Source organism: Prunus dulcis, unplaced genomic scaffold, assembly GCF_902201215.1.
Source record: "Prunus dulcis unplaced genomic scaffold, ALMONDv2, whole genome shotgun sequence".
Taxonomy (NCBI): Eukaryota; Viridiplantae; Streptophyta; class Magnoliopsida; order Rosales; family Rosaceae; genus Prunus; species Prunus dulcis.
This window is the reverse complement of record NW_023010006.1, coordinates 143,919-160,124: the sequence shown is the minus strand read 5'-3', so window position 1 is coordinate 160,124 and position 16,206 is coordinate 143,919. Positions and strand designations below refer to the sequence as shown.

At 39.1% G+C, this 16,206-nt stretch overlaps 1 protein-coding gene and 1 non-coding gene across 2 annotated transcripts; one reads left to right on the top strand and one right to left on the bottom strand.

Moving 5' to 3' along the window:
• The first annotated feature begins 6 nt into the window (after positions 1 to 6).
• Positions 7 to 2,383, top strand: LOC117612417. Its single transcript, XM_034341100.1, has 2 exons — positions 7 to 1,308; positions 1,864 to 2,383. The coding sequence occupies exons 1-2, from the start codon at positions 25 to 27 to the stop codon at positions 2,164 to 2,166; spliced, it is 1,587 nt and encodes a 528-aa protein (XP_034196991.1). The 5' UTR covers positions 7 to 24; the 3' UTR covers positions 2,167 to 2,383.
• Positions 2,384 to 6,394: 4,011 nt separating this feature from the next.
• Positions 6,395 to 6,501, bottom strand: LOC117612423. Its single transcript, XR_004583396.1, has one exon. It is a non-coding gene; the product is annotated as a small nucleolar RNA R71 (small nucleolar RNA).
• Positions 6,502 to 16,206: the final 9,705 nt, after the last annotated feature.

Sequence of the window (16,206 nt, the reverse complement as noted above, 5' to 3'; positions counted from 1 at the left end):
AGTGCAAGTAGTAGTCGTCGTGATATGCGCTCGGTAACTTGTGGAAGGAAATACAGTAAAAGATCATATGCTAAGAAAAGCAACGCCTACCCACTTTTAAGAGACCCTGAAGATGATAATCTTTGTTTGAAAATGGAGAACAGAAATGTTTCTGATTGTGAATATTTACACCAAAATAGTAATGGCGAAACCACAGTACAATCTCCTAACAATTTGGAAGGCATCCTAGAGACGCATGATATGGGGTCGACACTGGCCTCTCAATCTAATGCTGCTTTGAGAGAACCAACAAAAGTGAAAAATGGTGGGATATTCAAGTACCTTGGAGGTCCTGCGGTTGGAGATGCTGAAAGCAATCTTTCAGAAGCCCTATGCTGTTATGAAGAAGCTAGAAAGGCATTAGGTGGTCTTCCATCTAATTCAGCAGAATTACAATCTATAATGAAAAAGAAAGGGTGGGTATGCAATGAACTGGGTCGAAATAGGCTTGGGAGGAAAGAACTAAACAAAGCTGAATTTGCTTTTGCTGATGCTATAAAAGCATTCAGGGAAGTCTCTGATCATACCAATATCATATTAATAAACTGTAACTTGGGCCATGGAAGACGGGCATTGGCAGAAGAGATGGTATCAAAGATTGATAGTCTCAAGACGCATGCAATCTTTCGAACTGCATACAACCATGCATTAGAGACTGCAAAATTAAAATATAGTGAATCACTTAAATATTATGGGGCAGCAAAAGTGGAACTCAATGCGTTTGTTGAAGAGGCTGCTGGCCCTGAATTAAACAATTTGAGGACTGAGGTATATACACAATTTGCTCATACGTATCTGAGGCTCGGAATGCTCTTGGCAAGAGAAGATATATCTGTGGAAGTTTATGAAGCTGGAGTCTTGGGAGATGTGCATGTTGATTCCACTAGTCCTAGTGGCAGAAAATCAAGAAAAGAATCACGTAAGCATGAGATTTCAGCCAATGCTGCCATTAGGGAGGCACTGTCTCTTTATGAATCATTAGGCGAATTACGGAAACAGGAGGCTGCATATGCCTATTTTCAGCTGGCTTGCTACCAAAGGGATTGTTGCTTGAAGTTCTTAGAGCCAGACCATAAGAAAAGCAGCTTATCTAAAGGTGAAAGCACTATTGTCCAACGGGTCAAGCAGTACGCAGCCTTGGCAGAGAGGAACTTGCAAAAGGCCATGGATTTCTATGGCCCCAAGACGCATCCTACCATGTACCTGACTATTCTTATAGAAAGATCAGCTCTTTCACTGAGCCTTTCAAGCCCTTTACACTCAAATGCTGTATGTTCTTGAACTTAATATTTACTGAAAATTTTGAATTTCTCTTATTACAAATAATATTTATTCACCCCTTTTTGAAACTCAGACAAGGACTGAAAAGTATATGGTATACATATGCATGCATGGATTGCACCACATTTTAGGGATTGGATAGGCGAATTGAACGCTAAGAAGGGGATTTTATTCTTGAATTGTTCCTTTTTATAGAACTCTTATGATCTCATCCTTTTTGACTGTTGGCTTCAGCATTTTGATTCATCTTGATGATTCACTTGCTGACTTGTTTCGTTTATCATCTTGAGGTCCAGCAACATGTACTCGTGTATTTATGTTGTCCTTTGCACTTACTAAATATTTGTTATAGAAAATTAAAAAAATAAAATTGTTAGCAGGGAGTTTTAACCTATGTATTTAGGCATGTTAAGCATTTTATTGTTCTCCGGCAACATGAATAAGTAAGAAAATCTAGCGTTATAATCTGCCATGACCTGAAGACTCCTTATTGTTGTCCGCACTCAAATACGGAATGAGGCTGAAATGTTGCTTGTTTTCCAGATGTTGGAATCAGCTCTGTCTTACATGCTTGAAGGACGGTATGTGTCAGAAACAGATTTGGACTCTTCGAAAACTGATCATTCTGAGGTACTTGCCAAGTTTTGGAGTCAGTTGCAGATGCTTTTGAAGAAGATGTTGGCTGTGGCACTTGCTGCACGTGTGAACAAATCTCCTGTTTCTCAGCCGCCTTCAATATCCAACAGGTGTGGAGATGCTGAAAAGCTGAGGGAGCTTTACAAAATCTCTCTCAAGTCCACCAAGTTAAGTCAATTGGATGATATGCACTCCTTGTGGACATCATAATCTGGGAACTTGTCTGTGCACGACAGCCTTATCGTAATTATGTGGCGATAACAGGTGGAGAGAGAGCTTGGGTTTGTAATATATTGTAATATGCTCTGCATAATATTGTCTATAGAAAGAATTGTAAAAAGAAAAATCCGAACAAATATTTGGTAAATATGAGCTTTTTGAATTCTGGTAATACTAGTAATAGTATTTCTTGGAGTATTTTGTCATAGACTAATGATACCCAGAGGCTTCTTCTTCAACTTGAGCATTTTTTTAACTTTTATATGTTTTTAGAGAAAAAAAATATTGTTGGAACTTCTAGGGCTTGTTTGATAGGGAGGACTATACTAGACTAGACTAGCAAAATGCCTACATTTTATGTGTATTCAAGCCATAATATGGATATGTTGTTTAATTTCGAGGAAGAATAGAGACTATTTATAAGAGGTTGATGACTAAAATTTATTCCCCTAATTCCCTTGAAAATGGTGAGATTAAGAGGGATTAGTTTAGGGTTTAGGGTTTAGGTGTGCCTTTTTTACTTTGTTTTTCTTGCTGTTGGCCCAGATCTCTTCAAATCTCCTCTCCCACTCCACCTCCCTTCACCCAATTTCTCTACCCCTCCCATGAACTCTTTAACCTTAAACACCTTCCTTTTTCCTTGGATTTGCTTGGTTGTCTCAGGGTTTGTTGCTACTGTTCATCTTATACAACCCATCCTCAGATCTGAGCTTTTGTTATGGAGGAGTTGGCTCTATAGTTTAATGGTCAATTTAGACCAATCCATGGATCATTTGAGCTTGATGCATAGTGGTGGCTTGCTTCCCCAAATCCACGCTCTTCAGATCTCCTTTGTCGGTTGTTGGTCCTATCCTTAACAACTAAAATGAGTTATTAAAAATAGCAACTTTAATTCTCGCAAGTGCACGAACCGTTTATAGTATAGCTTATGTAAATACGAGGTCGATTCCACGGAGAATGGTAACTTGGTTCCAAGTTAAATTACTTAGAATGCTGGAAAAATAGAAAATAAAGAAACTGACTAACTAACTAAAGGCAAGGTCGAATTCAACAATGCCTCTTGCTAATTACTCAAAGTCTAGGACAGAATCCTAGCACCACACAAGCACTCAAAATTGGGGGTTTTGTTGTTGAAATGAAAACAAGAAAGTGAAATGAAAGTGCTGGAAAGTAAACACTGGCAACAATCAAGAAGTTGTGAAACAATGATTGAAAGTTGTTAGAGCCTTGGAATCTACCACTAGTCTTCCTATTCAAGTTATGAATGCATAGAAATTGACTCAAGCTTCATCAACAATAGATTATCGCATACAAGCCTATCGTATCTAGGTGCAGGATGCATGATTCTCCTAAGGCATGTGATTGTGCATGGTATCTATACAACACGTGATCTCTAATATGCAACCGAAGCATGGTATCTACTTAGAATAAAGCATACAAGAGTCATTAAGCTCCTTGAGAATATGATAATCACACAAGTCCTAGAACATGGTATCTGTCCTAGTCAACCTATGGTTATTAACCCCTTGAATGATTCTTAGGCCATTCATGTGTTGCTTGTGAAAGGAGAGTAGAATTGGTGAATCTAAACCCCTTCCCAACCTGTGCTAGATGCATAAAATCCTAGTTAGCTACTCCAAGAAAACATACATCAATCACATAATAAACTGGAGATTAACAACTTGATAATGAAAGCAAGGAAATCCATTAACTATAAAATCATCCATAACATTGAATATTCATGACTAGGGCTTTATCCTAAGCCCTAACTAAATGGATTAATTAGACATAACTATGAATACAGAAAATAAGAAATACATAGATAGAATAAAGAGAAGAGAAGAACTAGCTGGTGGCTGATCAGTTCACAATTGTATATCATTTTGTACCCTTCTTGCTTATGATTTGGTTATGTTATTGAGTCAAACATGTGCTTTTAATCCCTTTTTCTGTTTATCATTCAGATCATTGGGCCTTAGGTAACAATGGTGTCTTTGGATAAGAAAAGATGCAAAATGGTGCAAAAACGAGCAGACTGGGTTAGCAACTCATTTCGGCCTTAACATCTTCCTCCGAACTTGGATTTGCCCAAATAAATTGTGGTTGGAAAGATGAGAGTCTGAACTTCAAGATGGACTACTCAAATGCATCAGATAATGAAGTTGAGCCCAATTCGTGAGCCCATGTACACACCAGACCTGACATGAGCAATTGAGCAATTAAGGGAGCAATTGAGGGAGCAATTAAGGGAGCAATTGAGGGAGCAATTGAGGGAGCAATTAAGGGAGCAATTGAGGGAGCAATTAAGGGAGGTCTTTCCTTGACTTTAGACCTGACATGTTGAGCAATTAAGGGAGCAATTAAGGGAGGTGTGTCAGCTACTCAAGTGCAGAGGAGTCACTCCATTCACCAATAAATCACTCCAGCCATCCTATATCACTTCATTCAGCCCAAAATCAGAACAACAAGAACTCCAGCAAGCCTTCCTTCCATATTCCTACGAATTTGTTCTTTCTCTGCCATCACCAGCCACCCAAACTCATCCCAAATCACCTCTTTAGTTGCCATACTCTAGACATGAGAAAGTTCTTGGAGTAGCATTAGAAGTGGATAAGCACCTGGAGAAGCCTTGGAAACCACAAGCAACTTCAGAATTGGTTTTCTCTACTCTTATTGCATTCAATATGTTTTCTCATTTTTGCTTAAGTTTCATTTCCATTATGAGTAGCTAAATTCATAACTAGGGCTATGATGTAACCTAACATGAATATTCTGGGTTTATAAGTTGAAGTTTTGAGTTTCAAGTTTGATTCATGATTCATATTCCTATTCTTTATGCTTATCAGTTAATATGCTTGTTTGGATGATTGATCACCATTAGAACTTGTATATTAGCTACCTTGGTTTGAATCAAGAGTAGACACCATGCTTTGATTTTAATTGAACTATGAATAAGAAAAGTATGTATGGACATTCGACAACAGGGATTAGATACATGCTTGGTTGTTTAACTTGTTCTTCTATGCTTAATGGGTTCCTAATGCTTAATTTAGATTAGACAACAAATAATCAAGTTAGGGAATTAGGAGCACAAGGTTAGGACCAGACACCATGGCCTAATCATACTTTAGCTAGAATCAACCTTTGAATCCGAATGAGACTTGTCACTTGACTCCTTATAACCCAGAATTGAATTGTTATGGTGAATCGAATGCCCTAGTATCCCAACCTGTTTTCCAGCCTACAAAAGTACTCTTTGTTACATTTGTTCACCTTGCTTTTGTTTGAAATTTCGTTTTGCCTCATTTGTTCAACAATTACAACCACTCTTGCTTTAAATTCTGTTTTAGACTTAACCTCCTACTTTCTTGAATTTGGTAATCTAAGTACATAACTAGTTTTAACTTCTCAGTCCTCGTGGGTACGACCTCGTACTTGTCTTGCTATACTACTAATTGGCCCGTACAATTGCGAGTTAACATTTTAACAACAAATTTTGGCGCCGTTGCCGGGGACTGAATGAAAGTTCTTCCCTGGTTATGTACCCAAAGTTACCCTATTCTTTTAGAAGTACTAATTAACTCAAATTATTTTCTGTTTCAGGTAGTTTATGTCTAGTAATCCTTTCCTTGAACAAGTGAGGTCTTCATTCCAACGCTCGAGATCTTTGAACGCAGGGCCATCTTTGCAACCAAACCGGGTGATCTCTGAAATTCAGAATCGTCTAGAAAGAGAGTTAGCAACTGCAAAAGAGCAAGCCATTGCCACATTTGAAGGTCTTGCTATCCACACTGACCTCCCAGGGTCTTCACCTTCAAATTCGGAATCAAGTTCAGACCAAGAAGAAGAAGAGATGGCTGCCAATGAGTTCATGGGAGACCTTGATATCCCAACAATTCCAGCATCCCCTTCAAGCATCTTGCTGCCCACCGCAGCTCGAAACTATGAGCTTAAATCTTCTCATCTTAATATGCTCCCTTCTTTTTATGGTTTACCTAATGAAGATCCATTAACTCATATAAAGGATATTTTTAATGTTGTGAGCTCTTTTCCCTTGACAGGTGTGACGGAAGAGCAACTTCGAATGAGAGTGTTTCCGTACACTTTGAAAGATAAGGCTAAATATTGGTTGAATTCTTTGAAGCCTGGTTCACTCATGACTTGGGGAGCCATTCAAAAGAAGTTCTTGGAGAAATATTTCTCCACGCAAAAAACCGACATGCTCAGGGACAAGATCCTTCTATTTGCACAACAAGATGATGAGTCGCTTTGTGAAGCATGGGAGAGATTCAACGGGCTGCTCAATCAATGTCCTCATCATGGGATTCCATTGAAGCTTCAGATGCGTATGTTTTATAAAGGACTAACCCCCTCTAGCCATAATATTTTCACTAATTTTGCAGGTGGTTCTTATAAGACTAAAACTCCAGAAGAAACATATGAACTCTTTGAGGAGATAGCAATGGAGACCCAACACACCGATACAAGAGGTAAACGTATTGCTGGTGGTTCTAATGATTCTTCCAGTGTGCAGATTTCCAAATTGGAACAAAAGCTAGATGCCCTCCTTGCATTGAACTCAAGAAACCCTTTGAAGGAAGTGTGTAGCATCTGTGAAACTCATGATCATCCTACCATTTCTTGTCCCTTTGGGGCTGCATATCCAGAATTTGTGCAAGAGCAAGCTAAGTTGGTGAATTCCTACAACCGAGGTCCAATAAATGACCCATATTCTCAAAGTTATAATCCAGGTTGGAGGAATCATCCAAACTTTTCATGGAGGAATACACAGAATCAAGCGAATCCCCCTTCACTTCAAAGGCCACAACAATCATCATCGTTGGAGGATATAGTGAAGCAAATGGCAATCAACCAATCCAATTTCCAGCAAACAACACAAGCTGCCATCTCCAAGTTGGAAGTCCAATTGGGCCAGATAGCTACTGAAATAGCTCAAAGAGAACCTGGGAAATGGCCAAGTCAAACCGTGATCAATCCAAAAAACCAAGAAGCCAAGGCCGTTCATGTGCTCAGATCAGGTAAGATTGTTGATAACAAAGTTGGTTCTGATCTATCAAATGATGTTGTGGTTGTAGAGGATGAAGATGAAGAGGAAACCACAGCTATGGAAGGAGAACAACCCAAAACGTCCCAATCTGCTCCTAAGGCCAAATCTGATTCTCAGGAACCCAATCCATTTCAATTGCATAAAAGAGATGACAAATTTGTGCCATCACATCTTCATCAAGATAGATACATCCCACCTCCTCCATATATTCCACCGATTCCATTTCCAGGCCGCTTGAAGAAAGCAAATCAAGATAAGGCTTTTAAAGAGATTTATGATATTTTGAGTAAAGTTAATATCAATTTGCCCTTGCTTGATGTTGTTAAACAGATTCCTGCATATGGAAAGTTCATCAAGCACTTGATGACTCACAAGCTCAATTTTACTCCAAGTGAAGAAGTAAAGCTCAACAAGAATGTGAGTGCTGTGTTGCAAAGGAAGCTTCCACCAAAACTAGAAGATCCTGGCAGCTTTAACATTCCCATTAACATCGGAGATAAGACGGTTGGAAGAGCCATGTTGGACTTGGGAGCAAGCATCAATGTAATGCCATATTCAGTTTATCAGGCGCTTGGCTTAGAAGGGATAAAGAAAACCTCAATTCGTCTTGAACTAGCTGATCATTCTATCAAATATCCAAGAGGTATTGTAGAAGATATTTTAGTTCAAGTTAATACACTCATTCTTCCGCTGATTTTGTAGTGATGGATATGGAGGATAACCCATATGTAGACCGTGTTGATCCCATTCTCCTCGGGCGACCATTCATGGCCACTGCAGACACAATCATCAAAGTGAAAGATGGCACCCTCTCCATGACTGTTTTGGGTGAAACTGTTGAATTTAAAGTGTTTGATGCTCTGTCTCAACCTTCTATCACTCTTGATACTTGTTTTTCAATTGATGTTGTGGATCATGAGGTTTCTTCTAAAATTGTGCAGAAAAAGTCTAATGATGCTTTGGAAGCGGTCCTAACACAAGAAGAGGAAGATCTCTTTGAATCAGAGTTCCAAGAAGTGATGGCTGCCTTAGAAGTGTTTCAACCATACCCACCATCCTTTAGGCCACCACTTGAGACTATTGCATCATCCTCCACAAAATTGGAGCCATCCATTATCACCCCACCAAAGCTAGAACTTAAACCTCTACCCAATCATCTTAAATATGCTTATTTGGGTGCTAATGAAACCCTCCCTGTTATAATTGCTGCAAGTCTCACTTCACATGAAGAGGACAGTTTAATTGAAGTTCTGAAAGAACATAAAACAGCCCTTGGATGGACCATAGCAGACATCAAAGGAATTAGTCCAAGCATGTGCATGCACCGAATTTTAATGGAAGAAGACAGCAAACCATCTCGTGATGCACAAAGGAGGCTAAATCCCAATATGAAGGAGGTGGTTAGGGCTGAAGTTTTGAAGCTACTTGATGTGGGAATCATCTACCCAATTTCAGATTCTAAGTGGGTGAGTCCTGTGCAAGTGGTTCCAAAGAAGTCCGGAATCACCGTTGTAAAGAATGAGAAGAATGAGCTAGTTCCAACACGCACTATCACCGGTTGGAGAGTTTGCATTGATTATAGGAAGTTGAACACATCCACGAGAAAAGATCATTTTCCCTTGCCTTTTATTGATCAAATGCTTGACCGCTTATCTGGCCATGCTTACTACTGTTTTCTTGATGGATTTTCAGGTTATAATCAAATTCCCATTGCTCCGGAAGACCAGGAGAAAACCACGTTCACATGCCCATTTGGTACATTTGCTTATAGAAGGATGCCATTTGGTTTGTGCAATGCTCCAGCAACTTTCCAAAGATGCATGATGGCAATCTTTTCTGATATGGTGGAACGATTCATGGAGGTATTTATGGATGATTTTTCAGTTTTTGGTTCATCTTTTGATGATTGTCTTCACCACTTGTCTCTAGTGCTTACAAGATGTCAGGAAACAAATCTGATTTTGAATTGGGAGAAGTGTCACTTCATGGTAAGACAAGGAATTGTGCTAGGCCATGTTGTTTCAAACAAGGGAATTCAAGTGGACAAAGCCAAGATAAATATCATCACAAATCTACCACCCCCTTCCTCTGTTAAAGGAGTTAGAAGCTTTCTGGGCCATGCCGGATTTTATAGAAGGTTCATAAAAAAATTTTCAAGCATTTCAAGACCATTGTGTAATCTCCTTGCTAAGGATGCTGTTTTTGAGTTTGACGAGATTTGCATGGAAGCCTTTACGACTTTGAAGAAAGAGCTAACTTCAGCCCCTATTATCATAGCTCCAGATTGGTCTTTACCATTTGAAATAATGTGTGATGCCTCTGACTTTGCTATTGGTGCAGTTTTAGGTCAAAAGAAGAACAAGCTTCCCCATGTGATTCATTATGCAAGTCGGACCTTGAATGATGCCCAACTCAATTACTCCACAACAGAAAAGGAGTTGCTTGCTGTGGTTTTTGCTTTAGAAAAATTTCGTCCTTACCTTGTTGGTTCTAAAGTAATTGTTTATTCTGACCATGCAGCTCTTAGATACTTGCTCACTAAGAAGGATGCCAAACCTCGCTTGATCAGATGGATTCTCTTGCTGCAAGAGTTCGATTTGGAGATTCGAGACAAGAAGGGATGTGAAAATGTGGTGGCTGACCATTTGAGCAGAATTGTGGTTGAAGAGCAAGGAGAAGCTGTACTACCATTGAATGAGACTTTCCCAGATGAACAACTATATGTTGCCCAAGTCAAAGAGCCATGGTATGCTGATTTTGTTAATTATCTTGCTTGTGGTGTTCTTAGAAATGATCTAACTTATCAGGAAAAAAAGAAGTTCTTTTCCATGGTGAAACATTATGTCTGGGATGAACCTTTCTTATTCAAGCATTGCCCAGATCAACTCATTAGAAGATGTGTTCCAGAAGAAGAACAAGAAAGCATCCTTAGGCATAGCCACGAATTGGCTTGTGGAGGCCACTTTGGAGCCAAGAAAACAGCACTTAAAATTTTGCAATCAGGTTTCTTTTGGCCTACTCTATTCAAAGATGCATTTAATTTTTGTGTTAAGTGTGATAGGTGTCAAAGGATGGGAAACATAAGCCGCAGGAACGAACTGCCATTGAAGAACATACTCTTTGTGGAACTCTTCGATGTATGGGGTATTGATTTCATGGGACCATTCCCATCTTCCTTTGGTTATACCTACATACTTGTTGCTGTTGATTATGTGTCTAAATGGGTGGAAGCCATAGCCACCAAAACCAATGATCATAAGGTGGTCCTGAAGTTCTTGAGGGACAATATTTTCACAAGGTTTGGTACTCCAAGGGCTGTCATTAGTGATGGAGGCAGCCACTTCTGCAACAAGCTATTTGAAGCACTCATGAAGAAGTACAATATCACCCACCGAGTCTCTACACCATATCATCCTCAAACTTCTGGTCAAGTAGAAATAAGCAACAGAGAAATTAAGCAGATCCTAGAGAAGGTGGTGAATAGTACAAGGAAAGATTGGGCTGCCAAGCTCAATGATGCATTATGGGCTTATAGGACTGCATATAAGACTCCCATCGGAATGAGCCCTTATCGCCTTGTGTTTGGGAAAGCCTGTCACTTGCCAATGGAGCTTGAACACAATGCTTTTTGGGCCATCAAGAAGTTGAATTTTGATCTGGACAAGGCCGGCCATGTTAGAAAGTTTCAGCTCAATGAATTGGAAGAAATTCGACATGAGTCCTATGAGAATGCAAAGCTATACAAAGAACGTACCAAGAGTTACCATGACAGAAACATTCAACGGAAAGAATTCACCAAAGGTATGTCAGTTCTTTTGTTTAACTCACGTTTGCGTCTCTTTCCAGGAAAATTGAAGTCTAGGTGGCTTGGCCCATTCACCGTGGTCAATGTATCTCCCTATGGAGCTGTGGAGATTCAAAATCCTAAAGATGGCTCGACTTTCAAAGTAAATGGACAACGCTTAAAGCCATTCTATGAGGGAGTGTCAGTTGGAATTCAAACTGGTCATGTGGTGGATCATCTTCCCTTCGTACAATCAAGTTAGCTAATGGCATAATGTCTTGCCAAGACATTAACTAAGGCGCTTCTTGGGAGGCAACCCATGTGTTGAAGAATAAGGTGCTTGGTAGCGGTCGACCTAATCGCATCAAGAGGGAGTTTCTCTAATACTTTGTCTTAAACTTTCCCCTTATTATTCACATGTTCTCACTCATCCTTGTTATGCTTTAACATTGAGGACAATGTTCAATTCAGGTCTGGGGGGGAGGTTTTCAATTTTTGTTCATTTGTGTTTACAATTTTCGTTCGCTTGTCACTTTCATACAACCAATGCTATGGAGCTGCCATTGAGATTTTCATATCAGAAATTTTACACTTCACAAAGCTTTTGCTCTTAGAATTCTGGTGGCTAAAGTACCATGCTCAGATTCTTGAAGGAAAATAGTGGAGACTACCCTAGTGAGCTATTTCGAGCCTAATTGCTTTCTTGAGAGGGTTTAAAGTGTTTCTATTCCTCATCTCTACTTATTTTCTTCAATTCAGTCTAAATGATCTCATTGTTCCATTTTGGTTGAATACTAAGGATGATTCTCTTTGCAGATATCAGGTGCGTGCTCTCACCCATGAATGAACTCATTGAAGTGATGCTAGGCTCTGCGTGTATAACCATTTTATGTGCTTTCTTTTCACCCTACCCATTCGTGTGTTCCATCAGCTCTCTTGCAGCCAAACACTACAAGCCTTTTTCTTCTATCACCCTCATAATTCCCCTAACTTTGTATCTCAATCAGAGATATTTAACCTATTATAGCCATACCCTATAGCTTAGAAATATACCAAGGTGTGCCAAGATAAAGTTTGAAGCAAGGAGGTTGCTGCCACATGCCCAAATGTAAATTGGTGCGAATCTATGCAAAAAAAAAAAAGAAAAAAAAAAGAAAAGAGAAAGATAAAGAGAAAGTGTTTCGATTTGATCTAAATGTGAAATATAAAGTCTATGCCAGATGATGCTATGAAGTTGCAGCCATACCATTCTAAATCAATGACACCTTGCAGATCAATGAAGAATGCAACCTTGGTATGTTCTTAAGTTAGTTGTGTTCCTTCCAATTCTTCCACTTCCCTTAACCTTAGCCTTTCATTACAACCTTGTGAAAGACCTAGCTGATCTTTGAGGATGTATTCATGGGTGCTGGTATGTATGTGTGTATCTCTACTCTTAGTATTTGATTCCCTTCATGAGATCTAACCAAATATTGTGCTTCTATTTCATATACTCACTTATGCTTGTTTGAGAGAATAAAACCATAGGTTCTGAGTGATTGAGTGCTAGATGTGAGAATTAGAGTTGAAGCATGTTCTTCCTTCAAGATTTGAGTATGTTTACTTTGAAGCCGTGTGCCTTTGAGCTATAGCTTCCACTTTACACACTTATTGATCATCTATCTTGGCAACTCTATGGTGTTGGATGCATGATTAAAGTTTTCTTTCATTAGTTGTTTTCAAAGTTAGTTTTCTAACCTTTTGGTGTTAGAGAGTCAGTAAAACGTTTGTGGGTATCGTTTCTGTTAAACCCTCAGGAGACACAACTCTTCCGATTAGGGATGCCGAGAGGTTTAAAGGCTTGTTGCATATGCACATTGCAATCGAGTTACCTACAGAAGTGGTTTAGTTAACTTCTTGTTTTGTTTTCAACTTTATTCTCTTTTGTTTTGCTCGAGGACTAGCAAAATCTAGGTCTGGGGGTATTTGATCAGTTCACAATTGTATATCATTTTGTACCCTTCTTGCTTATGATTTGGTTATGTTATTGAGTCAAACATGTGCTTTTAATCCCTTTTTCTGTTTATCATTCAGTTCATTGGGCCTTAGGTAACAATGGTGTCTTTGGATAAGAAAAGATGCAAAATGGTGCAAAAACGAGCAGACTGGGTTAGCAACTCATTTCGGCCTTAACATCTTCCTCCGAACTTGGATTTGCCCAAATAAATTGTGGTTGGAAAGATGAGAGTCTGAACTTCAAGATGGACTACTCAAATGCATCAGATAATGAAGTTGAGCCCAATTCGTGAGCCCATGTACACACCAGACCTGACATGTTGAGCAATTAAGGGAGCAATTAAGGGAGCAATTGAGGGAGCAATTGAGGGAGCAATTAAGGGAAGCTTTCCTTGACTTTAGACCTGACATGTTGAGCAATTAAGGGAGCAATTAAGGGAGCAATTGAGGGAGCAATTAAGGGAGTTGAGCAATTAAGGGAGCAATTGAGCAATTAAGGGAGCAATTGAGGGAGCAATTAAGGGAGGTCTTTCCTTGACTTTAGACCTGACATGTTGAGCAATTAAGGGAGCAATTAAGGGAGGTGTGTCAGCTACTCAAGTGCAGAGGAGTCACTCCATTCACCAATAATTCACTCCAGCCATCCTATATCACTTCATTGAGCCCAAAATCAGAACACACAAGAACTCCAGCAAGCCTTCCTTCCATATTCCTACGAATTTGTTCTTTCTCTGCCATCACCAGCCACCCAAACTCATCCCAAATCACCTCTTTAGTTGCCATACTCTAGACATGAGAAAGTTCTTGGAGTAGCATTAGAAGTGGATAAGCACCTGGAGAAGCCTTGGAAACCACAAGCAACTTCAGAATTGGTTTTCTCTACTCTTATTGCATTCAATATGTTTTCTCATTTTTGCTTAAGTTTCATTTCCATTATGAGTAGCTAAATTCATAACTAGGGCTATGATGTAACCTAACATGAATATTCTGGGTTTATAAGTTGAAGTTTTGAGTTTCAAGTTTGATTCATGATTCATATTCCTATTCTTTATGCTTATCAGTTAATATGCTTGTTTGGATGATTGATCACCATTAGAACTTGTATATTAGCTACCTTGGTTTGAATCAAGAGTAGACACCATGCTTTGATTTTAATTGAACTATGAATAAGAAAAGTATGTATGGACATTCGACAACAGGGATTAGATACATGCTTGGTTGTTTAACTTGTTCTTCTATGCTTAATGGGTTCCTAATGCTTAATTTAGATTAGACAACAAATAATCAAGTTAGGGAATTAGGAGCACAAGGTTAGGACCAGACACCATGGCCTAATCATACTTTAGCTAGAATCAACCTTTGAATCCGAATGAGACTTGTCACTTGACTCCTTATAACCCAGAATTGAATTGTTATGGTGAATCGAATGCCCTAGTATCCCAACCTGTTTTCCAGCCTACAAAAGTACTCTTTGTTACATTTGTTCACCTTGCTTTTGTTTGAAATTTCGTTTTGCCTCATTTGTTCAACAATTACAACCACTCTTGCTTTAAATTCTGTTTTAGACTTAACCTCCTACTTCCTTGAATTTGGTAATCTAAGTACATAACTAGTTTTAACTTCTCAGTCCTCGTGGGTACGACCTCGTACTTGTCTTGCTATACTACTAATTGGCCCGTACAATTGCGAGTTAACATTTTAACAACAGTGGCAACAAGGTGTTCCCAGGACAGCTCCAAGGTCTCCCTCCTTTGCAACTAGCTCCCTTCTCTCTTATGGTGAATGATGGAATCTGAATGTGTGTGTCGTAATGGATGAAAATGAATCTCTCTCTCTATCTCCCTTTTTGAATGAGCGTGCAGCTCTCCATCTATTGAGTGCCAATTTCATCCTCCCCTCTAGCTGGTGAAACACACCTCTCTTAGTTGCTCCCAATTGCCTCAGCTCAATAAAAGCCAATTGCTCCAGCTGCCCAATAAATGCTTTGGTGAACTATTCTTGGTCTCTTTATGGCAAGCTTGACTTTTGTTCATCTTTCTGAGTTCCCAAGCTGATTTGTCTCCCATGTGTGGCTGCTCTTATGTGTAGCACATGGCTCTAAGGATGTAGCCACATTAAATGTGATGGCAGCCAACTATGACTTTTCTGTGAACTTGGTTGAGTCTTTGACGTGCTGAGGGCTCCAGATTTATCCAATTGGGCTGAAATTTGGATATGTTATAATAGACACCCATTAGAACAACGTCTATCAAGGATGTCTCCTCATCCGACCTGTGTAATTTGCTGAAATGAGGCCTGCAAGATGACCTACGAAACTGGACTGACAAGGAGTGTGGTCCAAATTGGGTTTGTCTTTAAGCCCATATTGCTCTTATCCCAATCAGCCCTTAACAAGCATGGATTGCATCAAATGTGATCTTGCTGTCTTAACCTACAAAACAAATAAAAAGAGGTAAGTGACTCAAAATAAAGAGAAACTAAGCAAAGTCACTAAGTAAAGAAGGCATGCGAATGTATGAAATTATGAACTTATCAACAAATCTCATGGACCTTCCTCTATTGGCGGCTATGGCAGATCTGGTGGCAGTGGCGACTGCTTAGTTTTTGGGTGTGATTTTAGGGTTTGTGTGTGTCTTAGGGTTTTTTGTTGTGTTGGGCCTAAATTATGTGTATTATGGTTGGGCTTTTATTTTGTTTGGTTGTGCATAGTTCTGTTTGTTGTATTTGGCTTGTTTGTAACTTGTTAAGGTAATGAAATCTTCATTCCTTCGACCAAAAAAAGAAGAAGAAGAGGGATTAGTTTTAGTCATTATAACCTCTTATGAATATTCCTCATTCATCTTCCAAGTTAGACAACAATATCCATATTATGCCTTGAATGCGCATGAAATGTAGGCAATTTTCTAGTCTAGTCTAGTCCTCCCTAACAAACGAGGCCCTATATTACACTTTGGGATAAATGTTTTTCGCAATCTTATGTGGTCTCCAGTTAAACTTGTAGATATTACACCATCCATGATGATGGCATTACATTCCACATTATTATTGTAGTTGAAATTGCATAACTCAATCCTAGAAGCTAGAGGAGGTTGAATAGGCTTTAATACAAATTTTAATCTTACCAACTTTAATCAAATGAATCATATTCAATTTTAAGTTCTCAAACAAAAAAACAAAACAAGCA